Source organism: Astyanax mexicanus, chromosome 5 (genome assembly GCF_023375975.1).
Source record: "Astyanax mexicanus isolate ESR-SI-001 chromosome 5, AstMex3_surface, whole genome shotgun sequence".
NCBI classification, from domain to species: Eukaryota; Metazoa; Chordata; class Actinopteri; order Characiformes; family Acestrorhamphidae; genus Astyanax; species Astyanax mexicanus.
In genome coordinates this window covers 6,353,605-6,378,869 of record NC_064412.1, presented here as the reverse complement: position 1 = coordinate 6,378,869, position 25,265 = coordinate 6,353,605, and the positions used below count along the sequence as shown (strand labels likewise).

The window sequence follows — 25,265 nt, the reverse complement described above, 5'->3', positions numbered from 1 at the left end:
AAATATTGTCATTTAGAGCATTTATTTACAGAAAATGAGAAATGGCTGAAATAACAAAAAAGATGCAGACCTTTTAGACCTCCAATAATATTTCAGAAATCAATATTTGGTGGAATAACTGTTTGTTTTTTTTATCACAGTTTTCATGCATCTTGTTCTCCTCCACCAGTCTTACACACTGCTTTTGGATAACTTCATGCTGCTTTACTCCTGGTGCAAACATTCAAGCAGTTCAGTTTGGTTTGATGGCTTGTAATCTTCAATCTTTCTCTTTAATATATTTCAGAAGTTTTCAATTTGGTAAAATCAAAGAAACTCATTTTTTTAATCTTTAATTTCTTTTTCAGAGCTGTATTTCAATCTGATGCTCGCTCACTTTATTTATTAATTGTCAGCAAAGAATCTATTACATCTAATACAATCTAGAATCTAGTACAACTGTGAAAACACATTTCTTAAGGCTTTCATTTTATTGTGTGCATACGGTTGGTTGAAAGCAAAAATGTAATTTTTATAAATGTTGGTGTTTATCAGCATAAATAAACTAGGAGCACACAAACGTAATGTGTTTCTAAAACTATTTTAATGACTAAAGTTATCTTGACTTGTTTTGTCAAGTATTTAACATCTAATAAGAGATCCAAATATGTAAAAAAAAATCTTTCTATTCTTAACAGTTTAAAAATAAATCACAAACGTTTTTTTTTTTTTTTTTACAAAAGTCTTTGTGAAACCAAAATTGATCTTTTTCTGGCATCTTTCAAATAATCTTTTGTCTTTTTTTTTTTTTTTTTTTTTTTTTAAAGCATTTCTGCACAGTAAACGAATAATCCAAATTAATATAGGTTAGCTGTAGTGTGAGCGGATCAAGTTTTAGTTTTTATTTAAACCATACATTTACTCTATAGATACATACTTACACTTTTCTCAGACTGTTAACCCTTAAAGCAAAATCAATCAAGGATAGAAATGTGTAAAATCAGATATAGATTATAAAAAGTACAAAAAATAACAAAACATTCAGTATATCTTTTGCACAAGCTACTGAATTCTAATATAATCAATCTCAGTCCTTCTTAACCAGCAAGAATACAGGTGCATCTACAGAAAAAAAAAATATATATATCATTGAAAAGTTACTTTATTTCAGTAATTCTGTTCAAAATGTAAAACTCATATATTATGTAGATGTATTACACACAGAGAGATCTATTTTAACTGTGTATATCAAGTCCAATGTCAGTGCAGTGTTTTCCCGGAAAATCATGCTTTCCTCTGCTGACAACTTTTATGGAAATGCGGATTTCATTTTCCAGCAGGACTTGGCACACTGCCCACACTGCCAGAACTACAAATTGGTCTTATATAATATTCAAATTTTGTGAGACCCTGATTTTAAGGTTTTCATTGGCTGTAAGCCAAAATATAATAGGAGTTTCACATTTTGAACTTTTTTTTAAATTCTTTTTTTTTTAATTCTTGAATTACTGAAATAAAGTAACTTTTTAATGATATTTAATGTTTTTTTCTGCAGATGTTCGCGTGATGAGTACAGTAGTAATACATCCTATCAGAAAGCATGTGCACATACAATTGAAGGATAAATGTAGTACAATAATACAACATTTCTAGTGTTATTTGGCACAGTCTGCAGTATCTGATGGCGTCATTGCCTGTAGTGTTAAGCATCTATTATAATCAGTGAATATAGAAAACAGATCATTTAAAAAAGGATGGTGAAACATTCATTACTGCTCCTCAGCTTCACTTTCTCCAGACATCTTCTTTGCAATCAGCTCCCTCAGACCGCTGGTGAAATGCAGGTTGGCTCCTACGATGATGTAGCCCTGAATAATCGAAATTTAATGGAAAAAAAAATATTATTTGAGTTATAAATTGCAGGTTTTAAACTCTATATTGGAAGGTATTAAATGGCATTAGTACAAATCTCATGGAAATTCGGCTCATGACTTACATTGTGGTACTCCACCACCTCCTCGATGAAGTCAATCCCGTCAGGCAGAGGGATCCGCACACCTCTCTTAGTATAATCTTACATAGAAAACAGAACATATACAAAAATATTAGCTTGCTTTACTTGTTTGATATTTAGGTTAGGCAACATTATATACAGTGTATTATTCACAAACTTAAAGCTCCACTAGGTAGGAATTGAGATTTTGTGCTCGTGGGCTCCCCCTACAGTTGTAGAGTGTAATAAATGTTTCAGGCGGATTAGTTTCCCTTTCTCGTTTTCTGGCTTTCACAGACATATTCGGTCTCTTTCCAGCTTCTGCCAGAGTGTCTGTATGTTTGTTTGTTTGTAAAGAATGAACCAGTAGTCCTTGTAGAAGTGTTAGAACTAAAGGTCGGAAAGCAGGTCGCAGTTCTCACGAGCGAGAGGAGCTTCTCAGAGGAGCTCCGGCACAGACACGAGAGCACCGCTATTCCTCCTATTACACCTCAATGCAGCGCTGCAGTGAGTTTCAAGCTGTAATTTTACTTCTTTAAAAAGATCAAAAATCAAGAAAATCCTACCTAGTGCTGCTTTAATTTAATTTTTTGTTGAGACTTTAAGTGATAGACAAACACTAAGTATTGCATAATTGTGAAGTGGAATGAAAATGATACATGGTTTTAAAAATGTTTTATCAAATAAAAATCTGAAAAGTGTGTCGTGCAAAAGTATTCATCCCCTCTTAGATCAGCACGTAGTAAAGCCACCATTCCCTGCAATTACAGCTACAAGTCTTTTAGGGTTTGTCTCTACCAGCTTTGCGCATCTCGAGACTGAGATTTATGCTCATTCTTCTTTATAAAACAGCTGGAGCTCAGCCACGTTGGATGGAGAGCGTCTGTGAACAGCAGGTTTCATGTCTCTCCACAGAAGCGCAATGCGATTTAAGACTGGATCATTCTAACACATGAACATTCTCTGATTTCAATCATTCCACTGTAGCTCTGACTGTATGTTTAGGGTCATCGTCTTGCTGGAAGGTGATTCTCCTTCCCAGTCTCAAGTCTTTTGTTGCCTTCAACAGGTTTTCTTTTTTCCAGAATTGTCCTGTATTTATCTCCATTCATCTTCACATTAACTTTAACCAGCTTCCCTACAGCATGATGCTACCACCACCATGTTTCACAGTAGGTATGTTGTGTTCAGGGTGATGAGCAGTGTTACTTAAAATATCAACTTGCTTTACTTGTTTGATATCAAGTTTAGGTTAGGCAAATTATTAAAAGTATTCACATTCATTAGTTAGACAGAACTGAAAATGAAGAAGTAGGATCAGTCTATCTGAATGACATCCTCCTAACCTCTTTTTAGTTTGCCATTCCCACTTTCTGTACAGTTTAAAGTCATATACAGGCCAGACCACCTTTGTGCATCCCTCCAGTTTCTTCTCATTTACCTTTTTTAGAGACTTAAAGACACTGAAAGGTTCTTGGACGTATGTAGACTGATGTAGATTGTTTCCAACAAAAGAACATGATGACAAGAGATAAGACCCTGATGGTGCTTATCTTGAGATATCTGTTTAAGCAGACAGGGTGGAGCCTTTCAAGGTCATCAAGGCTGAATAACAAGTTGCAGACACTGTTTCTGGTTAATCTGTGCTATATTGACAGTCACAGCCATTTTTTGGTTTTATTTAGTCATTCGATTTCAAAATTTTCATCCTCAGGGACGTCTGATTAAGCTGATTAAGCCACTGTTACTATAATCTCCAGATCGCTATGCTGCATGTCATCAGCAGCCGGAGTCTGAGAGAGCACAATTGCTCACTCTGGGTGGAGTTACAGCATTTCTTCAGCACATGGTTGGTCAGCACAGGTGTCTGTTGGCAGAAGTATCAGAGCTGGGGATCTGGTACCTTTCTGCTTCACATGTATCGTAGTTGGTGTGGTATGTGCTAGTTTTCACATTTAACAATTTAACATAAATTATTAGTTTACCTGTCGCTGTTTCTACTGTGAAATGAAATGATCGTTAGGGGAATATATATCATTTTATATGCCCTCGAAATTAACCCTAGGCCATTTTAAATTAATATTCTACTAAACAATGTTATATTATGAGTAAGATTTCTCTTATTTATTTTAAGTAACAGTTGGGTACACTTGAAATAAAAAGTAAAATGCATCCATTAAATCATTGTTGGTGAGAAATTGTGTGGTGATGTATGGGTTTAGAGGCGGGGCAGGAGGGAGAGCTGATTCTCTGAGTCTCTGGTAGCAATGAGACCCAGATGGTTGGATGTCAGCAGGGGGGTGGGGGTATTATTGATTGACTGATTTGCATATTGTGATGTGTCCGCGTACCAAAGTACGCGGACACATCATCCTCGCCAGTTGAACCTGAGAGGGCACTGCAGAGGCAGAAATTGCCAAAATAAAAGCGTTTTTTTTTAAAGGTTAGGAAATGTTTCTAAAAATTTTAAGCAGGACTGTTATGTTTCATTACATCATAGGAACAACTTCAGCTATTAATTGAAAAGTTATGGTTTACAGTTTAGTGGCTCTTTAATTTCATTATTTCAGGCACAGTAATGGGTATAAAAACAGGCTTATGGATAGACTAGTAAAAGTTGAATAAGGACCTGTGGTATTGTTGAATCTGTCTCTTAAATAGTCATTGAATTAAGACATTTTTGTGGGTAAAATACTGTTCGAAATACACCAGAATGTGAGGCAGATAGGCTACAACAGCAAACAGTCACAAAGTGTCCCACTTCTTTCAGTTAAGAACACAAAGCTGAGGCTGCAGTGGGCACACTTTTACCAACCTACATTGTTTCAAAAGTTCTGGCTTGTTTTTTTTGCACACTTTTGGTTAAAAGTCACTTTCAGCATGATGAGTCACCATGTCACAAAACAAAAATATGTCTAAAAGTTCATTGAGTGAACAACTTCCACATGGAAACTAATGATCAGGTCTCTGAGTTTCACTTACTGTTGATGAGAGGAACCACAGTGATTTGCAGCATAGTCTTCAGTGGAGCTTGGAGTGGAATCAGCTAGAAAGAGTGTGTAGATCCAACCATTAATCGATATATGCTCAATTCCTTAAGTCTTTATTATACTCTCAAAGCAAAAACATAAAAAAAATTAATATAAAAAATATTTCTCACCGCTAATGATTCTAGAGCAGACTGGTTTGAGAAGATTTTAAACCTGGCAACAGACAAAAGTATTCCAATCACAATATTATAACCACCTTATCAGTTCCAGGTTGCTAGGAACCTGGGTGTTATGGTTTATAACCAACTAATCCTTTGTTTCCACCATGTTTCCTTAGTTGCTCGATCCTGCCGCTTTGCGCTTTTCAACATCAGACAGATTTGACCATTTCCAATGCAACAGGCCACCCAACTCCTGATACAAGCAGTGATCCTCCCACGCCTCGACTACTGCAATGCCATACTAACGTTCACAGCAAAAACAGGAGAGTTGAAATTTCAGAGTTAAACAGCTGAGAGTTGATTTTCACTCTCAAAGTGTAATTTTAACTCATTCAGATTTAAATGGTGTTCAGTGTTGGAGTTATTTAACAGAGTTGAATATTTCAGTGTTAATCCCACTAAACCCAATAAACACTGGCCAACTCCACAGAGATTTAATTAAACCCCGCCCAGTTAAACACGTTATTTGCATAATGGGTGTGTTTCCCAGATCCTAACTTACCATCAGTGTGAAATCTTGTCCACCAGGGCTACCTTCCATTGGGTATTGTGTTATATTTTGTTTAAAGGTTGTTTGTCTAGCCAATATATTGTAGGCTATAAGAGCAAGTTACCACCGTCTGTACAGTACATTGTGATAAAGTGTTGGTAATGCATTAAGAAATACAATGGAAAATTACCCCCTAACCTGTCCTGAATAATAATTAAATAATAAAAAGTCATATTAATTGACTAATCTTCTTCTCATTTATAATTTTTTTTAACTCTTTCCAGTGTTAGTGTAACAATTTAGGCAGTTAAGGAAATACAAATGTGAGTTAAAAAGGAACTCTGGCAAGGTGTTAAATGTTGAACTATTTTGAAAGTGTTGATTTAACTCCAAAGAGTGTGGAGCTATATAAACCCTGAAAAAGAGTTAAAATCAACTCTGTGGGAGTTAATTTAACACTTGCTTTTTGCTGTGTTCCACCTGGCCAAAATCACTCCATTGCTTATTGAGCTTCACTGGCTACTGGTTGCTGCTAATGCTACACATTATAATCAATGCCCTTACAATCGCCTACAAGGTAATGACAGAATAGGCTCCTTCCTACTTGAACTCGCTCCTAAATGCGTTATGTTACTTCCCGGCCGCTGATCTTCTCCAGTGAACATCACCTAGCTTTACCAAACATTCACACAAAGCAATCCAGACTGTTTTTATATATCATACATCTACCTTCCACAAAACAATACACAAAAACATTTTGCCTTGGACTTCTACAGTATGTCCTCTATTGCTATTTAACCCATTATTGTAAGTTTTTAAATGTAATGTATGTAGGAGATTTTTGATGTACTTCTGGTGTATAGACTTCAATTCTATAGTTCTATAATACTCAGGACCACACAGGAGAGAAAAAACACCACAGAGCTGCTATTATTATTATTATTTGGGTGGAGGCCAGAGGTGGAAAAAGTACTGAAAAATTGTAATTAAGTAAAAGTACCTTTACTTTGATAAAATTCAAGTAAAAGTACCCATCTAAAAATCTACTCGAGTAAAAGTAAAAAGTACTCAATTTAAAATGTACTTTGAGTAAAAGTTACATAGTTACTTTTAATTATTTGATGTGAAAAAGTGAAAACAAATCATAAATTAAATTGTTTTTAATGAACTATTATTATACATAATAATTTGGATCTTTCAGGCAGTATTTGTTCAGACCTCCCCATAAAACAAGTGGTATAGGTTTCTATGATCCACTTTGTTTCATTACTATTAAAAAGTTATGGTCATATAGGTGAATATAAACTGTAATTTTATAGTTTTACAGTTCATTATTATTTTTTAACTTGCCATTGCTATGCTTTAACTGATATTTACATGTTTTTTTAACATTTAAGCAGATTGTTTAATGATATAAATATTTACCACCACATGCTTTCGCAGGTTTGATGTGGAAGTTTTGAAAGCTGACCGCTCTGTCCGGCGGGGCACATTTTGTATTGCATGAGGACGTTATTGCCTCGTTATTCCATGCTCGAGCATCTGTGCGCCGGCGCATCCGTGCCATTTTTTTTTTATTCAGACAATTGTTTTTTTTCCCCCAGCATTTTTTTTTACTTAGTAATTGGGAGTTTTCCAATGTAGCAAAGTAAATCTCTTGTGTCAGAATGTACTTGAGTAAAAGTAAAATTACCTATTTTAAAAACTACTTTAAAAATTACAAATTACTCATAAAATCTACTCAATTACAGTAACTTGAGTAAATGTAATACATAACTTTCCTCCTCTGGTGGAGGCTCATTATTCTCAGCACAGCAGTGATTAGCACATAATATTCTGACTAGACTATGTATAACTAAACACAATGTAAATCTAATTAATTATAGAAGAAAAAAGTATTTTAGTACTTACCTTCTCAGATCTAGATAAATGGCCAGTCTCTTCCCCTTCATGGAAACCTTGGCATTGAATTTAGACTCCTGCCAGCCGGAAACAGCAATGAAATTCATTTAGTCAACTCACTTTAAAGAACATAAGCTTCTCAGGTTAGCAGGTAAAAGAGGAGCACATGGCTCAAGAGAAGTGTCTAATGAAGCATCCTTACCATAGTCATACTACTGAGCTGAATGGGTGGCTTTCCTGGAGGAAGAGCCAGCACTCTGACCCCAGAGTGAACAAGTACACTGGCTCCTGAGGTCTTGATGGTAGAGGTCGGGGCGGAGGTGACCTCCAGCTCCAGTGAGATTGGAGCCTCCATGAGAGCTGGGTTCTGTAATGTGGGTTAAAAGGGACATATTATCTTTTTGTATTTCCATTTGGGCCTCTTTTTGTATTTCCATATGCCCCTATAAACACTTAGAAAGACCTATCTGTATGGGATTAGTTTCTCAGGGGGATGTCTGTGAAAAATATTTTACAGTGCGTGGCAGTAGACTAATAGCTATTTTATTAAACGCAAGGTGACGAAACTTAGAGATGTGCGTCTGGACGGGACTAAAATAACCGGAGGAGCACGGAGTTCAGAGAAAAACAGTAGATAATTCAGCCTGTAATTTTCTCAGAGGACGGCTGAGAAAAACACATACATGGTCGTTCCGGACGGGAATAAAATCACAGAGGACCCCCATAAAAGAGAAAAATATTACAGGACCCCCTGAGAAACTAATCCCGCCTGGATAGGGCTAAAGAAAGAGTTTGGTGTCAGGAGTCATATGCTTCTATGAGCCATTTGGATGCTCCCTTGTTGTGATGTCACGATAAGGAAATTAAACCACCCTGGCACCACCCCTCACCCAGCAACCCCCACTAGAGCCCAACCCACTAGATTAGTGTCAGAAACGCTATTAAGGTCTGCTGGTTGAGAACCTCAGACAGTAAACAGCAGGATTAGCCAGCAGACCTCGTTTGAGGGAGGGATCTGTAACTATTGTCCATGGCAAGTCAGAAAATAAGGGAGATGTACTGTAAACACTTTCAAATAATGATTTTCGTGCTTCTATTGCAGTTAAGCATAAACTAGCTTGTTCGTGAGATTTTACTCCAATTTTGGCCATTGGTTGTTTGTCCCAAAATGCCTTGACAATTTGTAATATGGGGCTATTCTCAGTTAAGTGGCTTTAAGTGGAATCAGCCAGATACAGACATTATTTTATTAATTTCAAATTATTGAAGTCTTCATTTTACTTGGAGTGGCTAGGCCAAAATGTGACAAGACAATGAAGAACAATACTGTAATAATCTGATCAGTATATCTTAAGATGGTATCTGAATATCTGACAAAAAAACAGAAACAAATGGCAAAAGGTCTCACCAACATCATGATGGCTCCAAAGTAGGTGGTCCTGAGAAGCATCTCCAGGTCTTTGGGCATCTATAGAGAACATTTTCAACAAGTTTCTGTTATTCAGAGCACCAGACTGAAGGGAAAAACAAATCTTTGGAAGGTATCTTACTCTGTCGTTTGCTATGTGCATCGTGAACACCCCTCCTTTGAAATATGAGTAGAGTGCACTGTCGAAGAAATATTCAGAGAGAGCCAGATAGATCATACGGTCGTACTCTCTCACTACAGGATTCCCAGCGTAGTTTGTCAGAGTATCGTTCAGATTGTGCAAATTGTAGAACATGCCCTGCAGAGAGAGATCACAGATACTGTCAGTCATCATGCACAAGTCACAATAAGAATCAGGAAAATAATGTGAAATAAATTAAATTTTTATTTCTGATTTTTTCCACCACATGACAACAACAGCCTCCGTAACTTTGTACAGCCAACGTATTTTTCAAACTGCAGCTGAAATGCATGAAATGCTTAGACTTTATGTCTATCTGCCCACACTTCCCCCTTTTTTTGCACTATAAGGCGCACTGGACTATAAGGCGCATTAAGTGACACTAGTAAGGATGCCTACATTGAAGTGAATAAGGGTGTTGCCATTAACAAAACTATAATATTACCAAAAAATAAATAAAAAATTAAAAGTCGAACGGGCACTGGATGGGAATCTACACAGATTTCTCTCCTGAAAATGTTTATTTGGGTGAGTAAAGTGCTTCCATTTATTAACAGTAAGCTTAGATTTCCAATATTGTGTCTAAGGGTGAGTTTTCAGTGAAGTTGTTCCAGCACTAAGGCTGAGTGCAGCAGCATTAGCATTAGCCGCTAACAGGACATAAATGCCACCCAATAGTGCTAGACTGAGGAACCCTGAGTATTCCAGTAACCCAGGGCGCTATCAGCTAGCGGTTCATCCCAAGTAGCTTGTTTTAACACGGCAAACATGCAGACTAGTAAGTCCACTATACTTACCTCTGAACGCCGAAAGAGTTAGCACTGCAGTTAGCAGCTAATGCTGATGTATCCAGCCTTACCCTATTGCCATTCTATTGAGTTACAAGCATCATTTCTAAAGGTAAGTATAATCTGAAATCATCTGAAAAAATGTTTTAAAATCCTTTAATATTCTGACAATAATTAGAAATGTTATAAATACTGCATACACTAACTATAGAAAGGTCACAGCCACACTATTTGCTTTTTCGAAAATAAAACAAATAAAGAAAACATGAAAATATTGCTTAAAAACAAAACTGTTCAATTACTTTTTTACAATTATCTTTTTTTTTACATTTTAAAATAATTTGAATAAAAGGATCATAATAAAGTACTCACCCTGAAATCCATATCAAGACTGCTGCCAGTAACCACAGGGTCGCTCAAGAGTGAATAATCAATGCCCACATAGCTATCCACCTCCGCACGCACTACACAAAAACACAAACAAGCAGCTCAGAGTTAATGTCTTTAGACACAACTTTACAAATCCTTACATAGATATACAAGTAGGTAATAGGTATTATACCACAGTTAGTTCCAACCCTGCAATGTGATTGGCTGGGAGGCGTTCTATGAGTGCCGTTATCAGCCGGTAACGCACTGTAACCGAAGCTATCCATGTATTACATGTATCGCTACATATAAGTAACAGCACAGCTACAAACAGAGCAGCAATGGTATTATTTTAACTTGTAGAGTGTTTATAACGAAACAGATCATATTTTTGGATTAAGCCTTTCTCTTATTCCAGCACCAGTTGCTTAACTTCACTCTCTAAAGCATGAGCTAATATTGTAAGTACTCGAGTCATAACTTACAGTAGATTCTGTCCATCCAACAGCAGTCCCTTAGTTTGAGTTGCTCTTGTCTAAACATTTATAAGTGGGTTTTCGATCAGACAGACTTTAGCATGTGCTGTTAACATGAAGGTAAAGGTTATCATGCTAACATTTATTGTAGGATTGACTTCCCAGATGGCAAAAGGCTGTTGGATCAACGTTCATTTATCCATCGCTAATGAATTGCGACTCTGTTCCGATACATCAGCTCACAGATGCCTTGTGCTGATCGTCATCACCCTAGGAGTGATGAGGGGAAAGAGCACCATCTACTGTAACCACCCAGAGAGAGCATAGCCAGTTGTGCTCTCTCAGGGCTCCGGCAGCTGATGGCAAGCTGTATGACCGGGATTCGAACCAGCGATTTCCCGATCATACTGGCAGCGCCTCATTTTAAATCGAATGTTGATTCAATGTCAGAATTTCAACATTAACTGATTATGTCTATTAAGTAATGTTAAATAAAGATTGTTTTAAGATTGTTTTTGAAGTATCAATCTTAAAGGATTTAATGCAACCAAGAAATTTGCATTTATTCAATGTTCTCTGCTGTCAGGGTTAGATGTGTGTACTGAACTTTGTGTTTGATCATTTGTTCGTTTTAAAATAGAAAAACACAAAGTGTTAGTGCTAGTGTGTTACCTGGAATTGTCTCCAGTAGTTGGTTGACTAGCACAAGCGCAGCGTGATTCAGCGCAGGGCAGATCTAAAATAAATATACACACTGAGTCAATATTATTCAGTGTTTGAAACTGTATAGATATGAAAACGAAGACAGACTTCATAATCATGAAGAACAAACCTGCTGATTTAGGAGGAAGCGCATCCCCGTGGTCAGGAAAGTTGCGATGAAGTCATAAACCCTCCTGCACACATGAAGGGTTTTTTTTAATGAACATGTAAAGCTTAAATTTAGTCAGGATTTTGCTAATTCACTTACATTGTTAACAAATACACATATAGCTTGAAAGACTTAGTTTTGGGGAGAGTTTTAAACGTTTTTTTTTTGTTTTTAATCCACCATTTACAATACTAAAAAAGACATTTTATTCACTATCAAAATGACCAATGAACCAGGGGCGAGTCTGTAATCACATCTTTATGTCTCCCTATCAAAAATATCATAAAACAGTGTTTTAGACCTTCATATTCAGAACCCTTTAAATGTATTAATTTTTAACTTTTCTGTGAGCTTTTAGATATATCAAACCAAGTTTTATTTCCCAAGTAGGGAATAAAACTAGTATTAAACTACTTTACATGAAGATTTTCCACTGAAAAGAAAATATAGTTTATGACCATGCTTAATGTCTGTCTGTTTTGCAAAAAATTGAATCTTTAACTTTTATATCTATGTTAAATATCTATTTTTTTTATTTCATTTTCATCAAGTTATATTTATACCTATTTCTAACTTTTTTTAAGTAATTTTATCTATTGAAAGCATATTATTGCATTAGCAGACATCTTTCACTTGTTTTAAGAATTATTTTCTAAAGTAAATGATGGTATTTTCTGATTTAAGCAAAAATATACATATAATCTGAATAAAATTACAATTCTTATAATATTGATTTAGTGGTCTTAAAATACATATATTTTAGATATATAAACATTTAAGGTGATTTCACTACCTACGATACAGAAACTGATACTAAATATCCTAACTTTTAACCCAGCAGAATACCCATTAATAGTCTGGGACTAGGATTAATGTCTGTCTGTCTAGCAAAAATTGGAATCTTTATCGCTCATATTTAGTTAAAATATACTAAACTTCTTATTTTGGCATTTTTGACTGAATTTTATGTTATATTTAATAAGTTTATATTTGATACTTATTTCTAACCATTTTCTCTGTGTTGTAAGTAATTTAACCAACTGGAAGCATCTTATTCCATTGGAAGATATTTTTCCTTGTTTTAAGAATTATTTCTTGTCAAAAAACTAAATTATGTTATTTCCTGAATTAAGCAAAAATATCTGCCTTTAGTAAATAGAATCAGTTACAATTCTTATATACTATTGATTTAGTGGTCTTACGATTATATATAGTATATATTTTAGATATATAAACATTTAAGATGACTTCACTAGTTAAGATATAGAAACTCATACTAAATATCCTATCTTTTAACCCAGCAGAATACCCATTTTTAACGGGATCATTTATGCGATGGCTCATTTGTAGCAAAAAAAAAGTGATTTATGGAGGAGTGTTTAGTACCCAAGAGTCCCGCCAAACTTGGCCCTCATCTTGGCAATGGAAGCATCACAGCTGGCGTTGGCGATCTTTAGACGACCCAGCTCGTCTTTGGCGAGCTCCAGAGCAGTGTGGATGTTCACGCCTTCTGCAGAGGCATTAATGGGACCCTCATCAATGCTTATGGAGGAAATAAAAATCAGAAAGGGTGTCAGAAAGAATACCTTAGTATTTGGAAATGTTTATTAGTGCCAGCTAATATATAAAATAGTAAACTTACAAGAACCAGTAGAGGATGCGTCTCTGGAAGTTTACGGTGATGGATGAGTTGTGCACCTCAAAGAGCAGTCCGGATGTGGGCTGGAACCCTAAAGCAGCTGTCAAGTTTAGTTCTGTAATCTTCACACTGTGAGATAGTTAGAAACACAGGATTATGATTAGAAGCTTCTTCTCTTATCTAAGGTTCCATATTCATGAGGTTTCCAGAGAGAAGGCTGCTAGTCTGGAATAGATACATCTCTTATTTATGATGACCTTGCAGGTCCAGAACACCATGCTACACCTTGGGCAAGACTCCTAATTCTACATTCTCCTACCAATGAAAGAAACATGATTCATATGTATATTACTTTGAATAAGACAAATGTCATAAATCTAAAACAAATAATACTAATAGATAACAGATTAGGACACAATATTGGAAAAAGGGGCAGTGCAATATTTTGTTGTTCTGTGATATACTGCCAAAAATAGGTCTGCAAAAAAGATGATAAAATATATGTAAATAATATACAGTATGTGAATTGTATATGCTTATATTAAGCAAAAAAAGCTGCCAATGGGGTGAGCTATTTTTTCTTAGTAAGCTTTCTTAAGATTTAGATAATAATTTCACTTATGTTCACTTGTTTATAGCAGTTTACGTATTGTGATTTTAAGGAAAACAGGAATTTCACTAGACATCAATGATTCATCATGTCATGATCGTAATAATGTTAACCGGTGTATCAATATTTGTAGTAAAATAAATGATATTGGGTATATATAATTATTAATGTGGTCAAAATTGTCATGTAAAGAGTAAGATTGCACATCCAGCAATGTTGAGTATGTGTACATATGGACAACATTTCTCCCAAATTCAGAATAAAAATATTGTCATTTAGAGCATTTATTTGCAGTAAATGAGAAATTACTAAAAAAACAAAGATGTAGAGCTTTCAGACCTCAAATAATGCAAAGAAAAAGTTTATATTCATAAAGTTTGAAGAGTTCAGAAATCAATATTTGGTGGAATAAGCCTGGTTTTTAATCACAGTTTTCATGCATCTTGGCATGTTCTCCTCCACCAGTCTTACACACTGCTTTTAGATAACTTGTCTTTACACCACTCCTGGTGCAAAAATGTCAGCAGTTCAGCTTGGTTTGATGGCTTGTAATCATTCATTTTGGTTTTCAATTTGGTAAAATTAAAGTAACTCATTATTTTTAAGTGGTCTCTTATTTTTTTCCAGAGCTACATATATATTGTGCAACCCCACATTGGAAGAATTGAAGTTACACAAATCTTCCCGCTCAGAGTGAAGTTATATTTCTAGCTCCAGTATGTCATGCAGTTGAAACAGCCAATGTCCCACACTGTAATTATGTGGGGGGAGTCATCTCAAAACAATGATCTTTTGTGGCCTTGTTAAATCAGCAAACAGTATCTTCCTTTGTATCATCACTCCTACTCTGACAGTGGGTTCTGTCCCTGATCTCCCACTGTTTATAACAAACTCATAAATTATTTAAAACAGCAGTTTGGGATAAATTAGACTATCAACCACAAACCTCACTTACTGTTATTAACAGTGAAGCTGTTCACCTCAGTTAATTCTCCTTTTCTATAGCAGTAAGTGGCCATTGCCTTCACTGAAGATTCTACAGTAAATTAAGCTGCATTTGCTGCACCGCGAATATAAGAAAATTAAAGTAAATATAAGGAAATTAAATGATCTAATTTAAAGTAATTTCTTATTTTTTTCTCTGATACAATTTTTTTATCTTACTAAACACTGTAAGTGTAAGATTATTTCGCTTATTTACATGACAATCACTACCACATTAATTGAATGATGTGTATTTCTTAAAAGTGCAATATGCACACTGCAAAAAAACACAATCTAAGTAAGTGACTTCAAATTTCAAGGCAAGAGATCTTATCTTTTCCTCTGGTAAAATGTTTTGGCTTACTTAGTATTGTACGTATTGGTCATAATGTTGTAAATCAGTCTTTTTCAAACAACATTTTCACCCTTTTTTGGGTAATTTGACTCAAAGTAAGAACAAAATGTCCCCAGACAAGTTATTCTGATTTCTGTCTCCAAATTTAAGGCAAAAAAAACTGTGCTTTTTGCTTGATTTAGGTTTTACCTTACTCATTTTGAGACTTTGTGATTGCTTATTTTAAGAAATTTTACTAAAAAATTGTTCTATTCTAGCTGCCTATGTGACTTTTATTTATTTATTTATTTATTTATTCTTCTTTATTTTGTTCACCAAGATCTTATCTGAACAACACTTTTCTGTGAATTAAATGTAGTTACTTTTTTTTAGATTATTTTTAACTTCTGGTTGATTCCACACATTTTCTGTCTAGACATTTTATAGTATACAATTTCATTTGCAGTGAACCTGACTCACCATGTGAGTGTTATAATTGAGTTTGCTGAAAGTGTAATTAAACTGGTTTAAGGGATAAATGTCATTTTCTAGTCTGAAGAACAAAATTTGGTTCCAGATTTCTCCTGGATGGCTCTATCCAGCGTCCTCAATGAATGTGTTTAATTCCATCAGTGTCAGTCCTGATGTTTTCAGTCTGCCTGCCATGAACTCTGATACACACACTAAAGACTCCAACTCCCAGCATACACTTACACTAGACCTTCCAGACTCTGCTGATCATATGACGCTACAGTATTCTAACTCGCCAAGCTTCTGATTATACACACCTGATCCTGCTAGTATAAATACCACATTGCCCAGTATTGAATCTAGTTACTAACTCTTCTACCTCGTGTTTCATTTGTTTATCGCTCTTTTGTTTCCAACCAATTATTTTTGAATACTCTTTTGCCTAGCACTTAAACTTATGTTTTTTTGTTGCTGATTCTTATTTATTTTTATGACTATTCTTTTTTTGCCTATTCTCTTATTTGGATCCCCAGTGTATGACACTTTTTTTGCCTGTTCTCTCCCTGGTATGTTGTTTACTATTGCTGCCATTTTGTTACTGACCCTGCCTGTTTTTTTTCTAACTTTCCCTGTAGCTCATCTGATTTACCATTATTAAAAAATTTACATAATACTAGACTGCATCTGCTATGCATGTACCATCTCTGTGATGCACAGTACCAGTTAAATGTTTGGACACACCTTAATTTCAGTGTTTTTTTTTTTATTATTTTAATGTATTCCAAACTTTGAAGAAAAACCTATGGAGTTATTTAGTAAACAAAATAGTGTTCATCAAATCACAATGTGTGTTTTTGTTTTCTTATATATGTATAAAAGAATCAATTATTATTGCTTAGATTAATGAATATACAGCATGCTATCTTTTAGGAGTTACAAATAGAAACTGATAATTTAAAATTATACTTTGTTAAAATTTAATATCATATTTTATTGTGTATCGCTATTTCTACTAAACATAGGCAAATTAATTTAATTTGTTTAATGTGGTTTGTATTTATTCTAATATTATAGAGTTAATAGTGTTTTAATGAGAAAATAAAATGTTAGTGCACAGATAAGAAGATTTATATGCCATTTTTACAAGTCTAATGATAAATGCAGGGAGGTGTTACTGACTTTGTAATGGAATACTGGAAGCGTCCCTCTTTGCCGTGCATCTCTGGCATGGTGATGTGTCCCAGCTCTTCCTCCACAAACTTCTGTGTCTCATGCTTCACTGAAAACATATGAAAAAAGCATAAAGTCTGAGGGCTAATTGTGCCTGCACTGGTCAATTGCGCATCACGCAGCTTAATTTAAGGCGTGTTGGTGTGTCTTTGGTATCGTGAGGACGCAAAAAATACGCCTTGCGCGTCTCGAAATGCCCGAAAGTCATGAACTTATTCTCTTAATGAAGCATGGTGTGTATTGGGCGTAACGTGAAATCAACCAATCAGTGTGCTAGTTGTCATTCCCTTTTGAGAAGCAGGTGAGCTCTGACTTTGGTGCATTTGTATATTAACAGTGCAGCGCTTTTGACCTTCTCAGCAGAGGATACTGTCCTGCGCTTTCACACTGTGAAGATACACCAGTAGCTCATTTAAAGTACCAGCAATGTTTTTTTATTCTTTATTCTGTTTAAGGTTGAGTTAAAAACTATATTTGCTGTTTAATTGTGTGTAACAAGCGGGGGTGTACAAGATATGACTGAGCGGCTGACTGTTGACTGCTGTCAGGGTTTTAATCAGACAGTGGCGCACCACTGCAAAATAGAAACACGCCAGAAATTTACCTGAACACACCTCACTTCTAGACCACCACACCCATCAGTATAGATTTATTTCTAAACTCTGACTTTTTTTTGTAATGGTGCAGGCACAAGGTTTTAAAATAGAAGGTTAACAGGGTGTAAGAAAGCAATGAGCATCGCAAAGCACATGCGCAGGGTGTACGATAGGGCCCTGAATATCTCAATGTACAGTAACTTGAGTGTGTGGTTTAGTGTAGTGAGTGTTAGTTGTCACAGTCTTACACATCTCCAGGCCTTTAGACGTGATCCGGATTTTGCAGCCAGGAGGAATTTCTGACATTTTTGCCACAAGGGGGAGGAGGAGGAAGATGATGGCCGCTCCATAGACTCCCATTTTGACTCAGTGGACCTGGACACAGAGACAAAAAGCATGGAGATCTAACAGTCAAGACTGTTCTGCTGAACACAGTTAATAAAATGTAAAAACAGTTCTTAAAAGCAAGGTTGATATTAAATGGCTTTTTAATATGACCACAGCATACAGTACTGTGAAACTTCCTATCAATTTTTGTTTATAAATGAATTTAAATTTTTTTCCCTATTTCTTCCAATTTGGCCAGGCTAATTGTCCTACCCATTCAGCTGCTACTCAGCTGTATATCCTCTATCACTAGTGATGCCACAACACAAGGAGAGTGAAGACTAGCACACGCCTCCTCCGACACATGTGAAGTCGCCTCTTTTTGAACTGCTGCTGATGCAGCATTGCTGAGTAACATCACATCGCTAACACTCAGAGAAAAGCGCAGCGACTAGGTTCAGATACATCACCCCACAGACGTCGTGTGCTGATTCACATCACCCTAGGAGTGATGAGGGGAAAGAGCGCCATCTACTGTACCTACCCAGAGAGAGAAAGACCAATTGGGCTCTCTCATGACAAGCTGCATGACTGGGATTCGCACCAGCAATCTCCCGATCATAGAGGCAGTGCTTCATACTGTTGGAGCATTCTCTGTAAGAGATTTGATCTTAAGAGATTCATATCCACTCTGTGAAAGGTAACAGTTTTACCTGTAATTTATCTAAAGGGTGGAGTTTTGGTGGTTTGCCAGGTCTTTTTAACTACTACTGAGTCATGTTTTCTCTGGATATTTGGGTCATTTTCAAACACACACTGTATACATTATCTAATGTCTTCAAAAATTAGTAGTAAAACAAATGTAATGCAAATGTTAAACAGTGGAATATCAAACACAATAACTGAGCAATGAATACTTTATACCAACCCTTTTGTTTAGGCAGAAATCTCCATTTTGGGAAAGTATGTTACTTTATTTATTTATTATATGAAATGTATTTCTTTTTTGTATTTTTGCTCATTTACATTCAATTATTATTATTTTTTATTTACATTAAAACCTAAAATGATTTTTATTAACACTTGTATTACTTCTTAAAATAAAATAACTCACAAAAGTAAGAAAATAACAGATTTCTCCTTGAGGATAAAAACAGTTAATACATGACATGGAGATTTTAATTTCATTTAAGTTATGGCTCTATATTTAAGACGTTTTCCATTGATTTCTGTTTAAAATATAAAATATACCGACAATGAATATTACAAATGTTTGTAATATTTTGGTTTCATAAAAATTTACATGAGTAAATTCCACTGAACCTTATTTGTAGTTATTCATATTAATTTAATCTATTTTAATGTATTACATCTTGATATATTTTTATTTTTTATTATATCCTTTTTTTTCTTTATTATATATTTTTCTGTATTCTTCTTGTTTAGTGTGTTCAGATTAGTTTAAAGTAATTATATTATGACTGTGTATATGACGAACAAAACTTTTATTGGATTAATTTACTTTAAAGAAATGAGTTGTGTGTTTCTCTTTTTGTGTAGAACGTAAATAACGCAAACTCTGACAGTTCAGTCAGTTTACTCTTGTTTTAAAGCTGTAATTTGGGCAGAAATCCTCTAATCTCTAATCTGAAGTCCCTCTGATGTCATGTTCCTTTGTGTGGATGTGTATTAGTATACTGAGGGCAGCTGTCTTCAGTCACCCAGACATAACCCTCTGAAAAAGCACAACCAAAACAAAGAGTCCCCATGGAGGCTTTATTATGTTCATTGCCCTCTGGGGTCACGGACTCAATCTCACTTTTAGGAGAAAGAATCGCTTCCCCTTTTCTTAGACTTTCTTCTATCTCTCTGTGTGTGCATGTGTTGTGTGTGTGTTTGTGTGTATTTGTGTGTGTGTTGGGAAGGAGGGAGGGATGCTTACTTGGAAATCATCTTCCAGCACATACATTGTGAAACTCCTCTAAGTGGCCTTTGCCATATATTACCACCTTATCAAGTACAGTGAAGAAATAAGGTCAAATCCCTGTGGAACAAATTCTGAACATACATAAAGGTTCTTGGAAAGTTCTGACATTGAAATTGGCCAGCTGTTCTTACAACATCCCACTGTCCGCCCTACATCCCACTCCTTATACATGATTTGCGATTTTATCTTCAATGTTTGATTCAGATTCACTGGAGGACCCAACTGTTTACATCTTCCACACTAGGCTTTGAGTTGGCAGGGAAAGCAGTGCTTGCAGTGAAGAGTGGTGGGGGGTACTGCAGCTCAAAAACAAGCCGTCCTCTATTTGGGTCAGTGCCCTGTAATACCCCCAATTTGGTAGGAGTGGGGGAAAGGAGCAGGTTGTTCAACATTAAAAAGACTCATGGGGGGAACTGACAATAGAGCTCGGTGTACACTGCAAAAAAATTAAATTTTCTCAATTTAAGGCAATAAATTTTATTTTCTTTTCTGATTAGACTTTTTGTCTTGCTAAGCATTAGATTGTAAGTATTAGATTATTTTGCTTATTTTAGAGATAATTATCTTAATCATTCTTTCTTAGAATTTGTACTTTATGTTAATTAATTTGAACTCAAAATAAGCATAATCAAACAGCAATCAGGTTATTCTGATTCTTGTGTCCAAACACAGTGACTTTTTTGCTTGATTTAGGCGTTACTTCACTCATTTTGAGACTTTGCCATTGCTTTTTGTAAGAAATCTTACTAAGAAAATTTTGCTTACCCTATTGGCAGATTTTATTTGCTTAATATACATATATTTGTCCTAATTTGCATATATTTTATCTAGTTTTTGCCATTGAATTTTTTGCAGTGTAAAATCTTTGCCGTTTCCTGGGATGTTTTTTTTTTTTTTTGTAGTATTTTTCTTGTTTCTCAAGTCAGATTGGTTTTAAGTAGTGTGGAAAGCTTTATTTTTTGTATTATTTTAGAAGATGTTGGACCTGGACCAGTGCTAGCAAACCTGAAAATCAAATGTTGTGTACTCAGATAAAGATACTTAAGTGTCTACACATTTAGAGATGTACTGTATTAACACGACAAATGACAAATGTTTTAGGACATTCTTCTGGCACTTTATTTGGTTGTTCTAATCAATTGTTCAAATTTTGTCTAATATTCTGTTTTAACTCACATATTCAGCCACTTTCCTAGTTTCCTAAAACCTACAGCCCAGACAATCCAGACAATATCCAAATAAATTAAAATTGAGAGAAAAAAAATCATCTTCAAAGCTACAAACATAGCTAAAACCACTTAAAATGTTATGGTAGATTTTTTACATAAAGATTGTCACTATTTCTAAAAGTTTAAACCAATAAAACCAATAAAAGCTTACATAGATTCACTCACCTCCATCTGAGCCACCGCTGAAGTGGCAAAGGCTCTTTCAAAAAAGAAACTTGAAGTGCTGCTGTAAACTTTGTGCAGCCTTTGTGCAACACTACAGCTTTCCCTGTGTTATTTCCCAAGGCTTTCACAATTCCCACCCAATACTTACAGCAGTGTGGAAACCTCGAGCAGATGACCGGAGCTCTGGATGGAGATGATGAGGAAGGACAGCTTCGATTAGTCCCTTCGCTCAAGAATTCAGGACCTGACCAGTGGCTTTCTCTTTACTGACTGCTCGCCTCTTTAATCCTCTGCTTCACTCCTCCTTTCCGAGCCCATTCTCCTTCTGTTCCCCCTTTCATGTCGTCAGAATTTATATGGGCAGGTTGGGAAAAGGGGTGTTCCCCTCCCTGCCTGATGTCGTACGACTTTGTGGTTGCAATAATGACAGTTATTTCTTTCATAAACACACAGTATGTTAGCATTTAGGCTGAAGGGGCATTTAAGAGCGAGTGGAAGGTTGTACTGACTTTCACACATTATCTAACAAAAAAGGCTTTTAAGGAAAGGCAGAAGCATAAAAAACGCATTAAGGGAAACTATTTTAGAATTTTTTTCAGCTTTTCTTTCATTGTTCAATTTTAAAACAGTAATACATCAGTAATAAACATATGCAACATGGGTCTTTAAACATGCATGTATTAACATTTATAAATATTTATAAACTATCATTTTCAAAATGGTATGTTCACTCCAACTTTATATATAACCCCCTTTTTAAAACAACAGCTGAAACAAAGTGCTGTACGTAGTGAATTATATTAACATAAAACAAACACTAAAACAATAAGACAAGATAAATAAAACAGTAAAAAGTAATTCTGAAAAGACAAAAAAACTGTAAAAGTTGTAAAAGACTAGTTTTAAGGACTTCTGGTTTTAAGAGGTCTGCCAAATGTGTAATAGTAGGTGGTTACAGGCAACAGAGAAAAACTTCTTAACTTAACCAACTCAGTGGAAATCAATATAAAAAGGAATTATTACACAATATAAACAACAACTGCCAGATTCACATCATATCAAAAAGTAAAAACAACTAAAGGGAAATAAATGGGTTTACATGTGGAAGAAAGTAACTGAGATCTAATAGTTAGGTAATCTAAAGAAAACAGCTCAGTTCCAGATTTCTCCTGAACATCTTCAGCCAGCATTCCAGTTCAATTCCATCAGCAGCTCATCAGATTTACTATCATTAATCAGCACTGATTTACCATCAAACCAGCTGCTGATGTGATGAGAACTATAAATTATACTGGAATCTTGTGAGGCTCATCACTTAAGAGTCTTCAGGGATGTTTTAATGAACACAGTGATGTAAATGTACTTATTTTTGTTTTAATGTTATTTGTATTTGTTCTAACATTAGTGTTTTACTGGAAAATGAAATAGTTACTGCACAGATATGGTGATTTTCCATTCATGTTTTTATTAGACTAAACCTTTTTACATTGAAATACATTTATAATAAACTTTCCATGTTGATAATAAAAAAATAGAGTAGGCAATATTGTACTATAAGTTGATATATATATATATATACAGCTCTGGAAAAAAATAAGTTTCTAAATCAGTTTATATGATTTTGCTATTTATGTTTGAGTAAAATGAACCTTGTTGTTTCTTTCTATAAACTACGGACAATATTTCTCCACAATTCCAAAAAATAGAAATACTGTCATTTAGAGCATTTATTTGCAGAAAATGAGAAATGGCTAAAATAACAAAAAAAGATGCAGAGCTTTCAGACCTCAAATAATGCAAAAAAAAAAAAAGTTCATATTCATAAAGCTTTAAGAGTTCAGAAATCAATGTTTGGTGGAATAAACCTGGTTTCTAATCACAGTTTTCATGCATCTTGGCATGTTCCCCTCCACCAGTCTTACACACTGCTTTTGGATAACTTTATGCCACTCCTGGTGCAAAAATTCAGCTTGGTTTGATGGCTTCTGATCATCCATCTTCCTGTGGATTATATTCCAGAGATTTTCAATTGTTTAAAATCTAAGAATCTCATCATTTTTAAGTGGTCTCTCATTTTGTTCCAGAGCTGTATATATATATATATATATATATATATATATATATATATATATATATATATATATATATATATATATATATATATATAAAGTTTGGACACACCTTTTCTTAGTTAATGGATTTTCTTTTACATTGTATATTTAATATTGAAGCTTATATTAAAGCTGTACAGGAACACATGCAGAACTATTTAATTTAATTTAAATAAAAGTGTTAAACAAACCAGAATTTATAATTTAATACTTTAGATTCTTCTAAGTATCACATTTATCTTTGAGGACAGGTCTGCACACTCTTGGTATTTTAATCTCAGCATCTTCATGAGGGAGAGTCACCTGGAATAGTTTTCTCAGCATCGTAAAGAAGTGCCTGGAGGTGCTGAACAATAGTTGCTGCTTTTCCTTCACGCTGTGAAGCTCCTCATCAGCTTCATCAGGTTTAGATCAGGGGATTAATGTGGAGGACAAACACTTTTTTTTACTCTTTACTATGTAATTCCATATGTGTCCCTTTAATAGTCTTTAATATAATTCAACAATGCAGACCATAAAGAAATTTTGAAAACATTGAATGAGAAGATGTGTCCAAACTTTTGACTGGCAATGTATGTGTGTGCGTTTGCAATTCGCTTAAAGAGCTGCGGTACTTATTTCTTATTTTACCTTGAATAGAATTTCAGTCATAGTCTTTCATTACAAAACTGGCCCTTTAATTACTTCATGGCTTCTTAGGAGCACATTTGGAGCTACACTATGGTAAGTCCCCCACCAACTTTAGTTAAATTCCTTTTTTAAACCACTAAGGTCAAAGGTGGTGTACAGCGGAGTGTGTATGGTGTGCTTTAAAAAAGCAAGCAAAGAGAAGCAAATTACACACTCCCCCGGATTAGTAAAGGCTAATTATAGCGTGCATCGCAACTTAATTCTGGTTTGCAAGACGAGACGATCTCAGGGACCAGTTTGAATAAAGCCAGCTTTACATAACATGCTTTTTTTGTGCCAGATGAATCAGTCCCTGGCCTTTTGTTCTCTCCTGCAAACCTTACAACAGTTTCCAACATGATGCTTAAATCATCTTAGGACAGCCCTCTTGATCACTGACAGGAGGTTAGTTGCAGTTGATCAGGTAACAGGTTTAGTACATACTAGCGCATCTCAAAAAAATTACAATCACTGATTGGTGGAAACTTCACACTAGACCTCAAGCAGCTTGGACTGTCATCTGCTGGTGTTGATCCACTGTGTTTTATTATCAAGTCTAAAGTCAGTGCAGTGTTTTCCCAGAAAATCCTACAGCACTTCATGCTTCCCCCTGCTGACAACTTTTATGGAACTGGGGATTTCATTTTCCAGCAGGACTTGAGACACTGTCAAAAATAACAAATGGTCTTATATAATATTAAAATTTTCTGAGACACTGATTTTTAGGTTTTATTGGCTGTAGACAATCAATTATAAAATAATTAAACGCTTAAATAGATTACTGTGTGTAATCCATCTATATAATGAGTTTCACATTTTAAATATACTGAAATATAGTAACATTTTTTAATTATATTAATTGTATTTATTTTAAAATGGAGTTGAGACACAGGCAGTCAACAGTCACCTAAATCCTTCCTGTAAATTTACACCCACACAGTTCTCTTAGCACGTTTCTCTCACAATTTACAAATTTACACTCTTTTTACTGCTGTACTTCACAGTAAGTTCTCTGAAGTCAAGCCTGTCCACTAAAACAACAGGAACAGAGCTGAGCAACATTCTTTTTGGAAAATCCTCAGTTTTTTGGCTTCTGTACTGAATATAGTGTATATTGACAAAAATTCAATATGTACTTCTATAAAAGATGGACAGATACACAGATTGAGACAGACATATATTTAAAAACCTTTATTGTCATTGCACAATCAATTTGAGAAACAA

At 35.0% G+C, this 25,265-nt stretch overlaps 1 protein-coding gene across 4 annotated transcripts in view; it reads right to left on the bottom strand.

Moving 5' to 3' along the window:
• pltp (phospholipid transfer protein) overlaps nt 1-21,612 on the bottom strand; it is a 188,243-nt gene extending 166,631 nt beyond the window's left edge. For 2 of the 4 annotated variants that reach the window (XR_007439205.1, XR_007439206.1), the window contains exons 1-16: nt 21,410-21,612; nt 17,802-17,928; nt 16,907-17,006; nt 13,332-13,457; nt 13,076-13,231; nt 11,651-11,714; nt 11,491-11,554; nt 10,346-10,437; nt 9,126-9,302; nt 8,984-9,043; nt 7,778-7,942; nt 7,585-7,652; nt 5,133-5,175; nt 4,955-5,018; nt 1,976-2,052; nt 1,287-1,847 (exon numbers count right to left, since the gene is read on the bottom strand). Coding sequence is in view for 2 of the 4 variants with exons in the window: in XM_049479487.1 (XP_049335444.1) it covers nt 1,749-1,847; nt 1,976-2,052; nt 4,955-5,018; nt 5,133-5,175; nt 7,585-7,652; nt 7,778-7,942; nt 8,984-9,043; nt 9,126-9,302; nt 10,346-10,437; nt 11,491-11,554; nt 11,651-11,714; nt 13,076-13,231; nt 13,332-13,457; nt 16,907-17,006; nt 17,802-17,913 (1,467 nt within the window). In the remaining 2 variants the exon portion in view is untranslated. Of the gene's footprint in view, nt 1-851; nt 1,848-1,975; nt 2,053-4,954; nt 5,019-5,132; nt 5,176-7,584; nt 7,653-7,777; nt 7,943-8,983; nt 9,044-9,125; nt 9,303-10,345; nt 10,438-11,490; nt 11,555-11,650; nt 11,715-13,075; nt 13,232-13,331; nt 13,458-16,906; nt 17,007-17,801; nt 17,929-21,261; nt 21,357-21,409 lie in introns of those variants that run through there. The other 2 variants (XM_049479487.1, XM_049479488.1) reach the window with 2 other exon arrangements.
• Between the last annotated feature and the right edge of the window lie 3,653 nt (nt 21,613-25,265).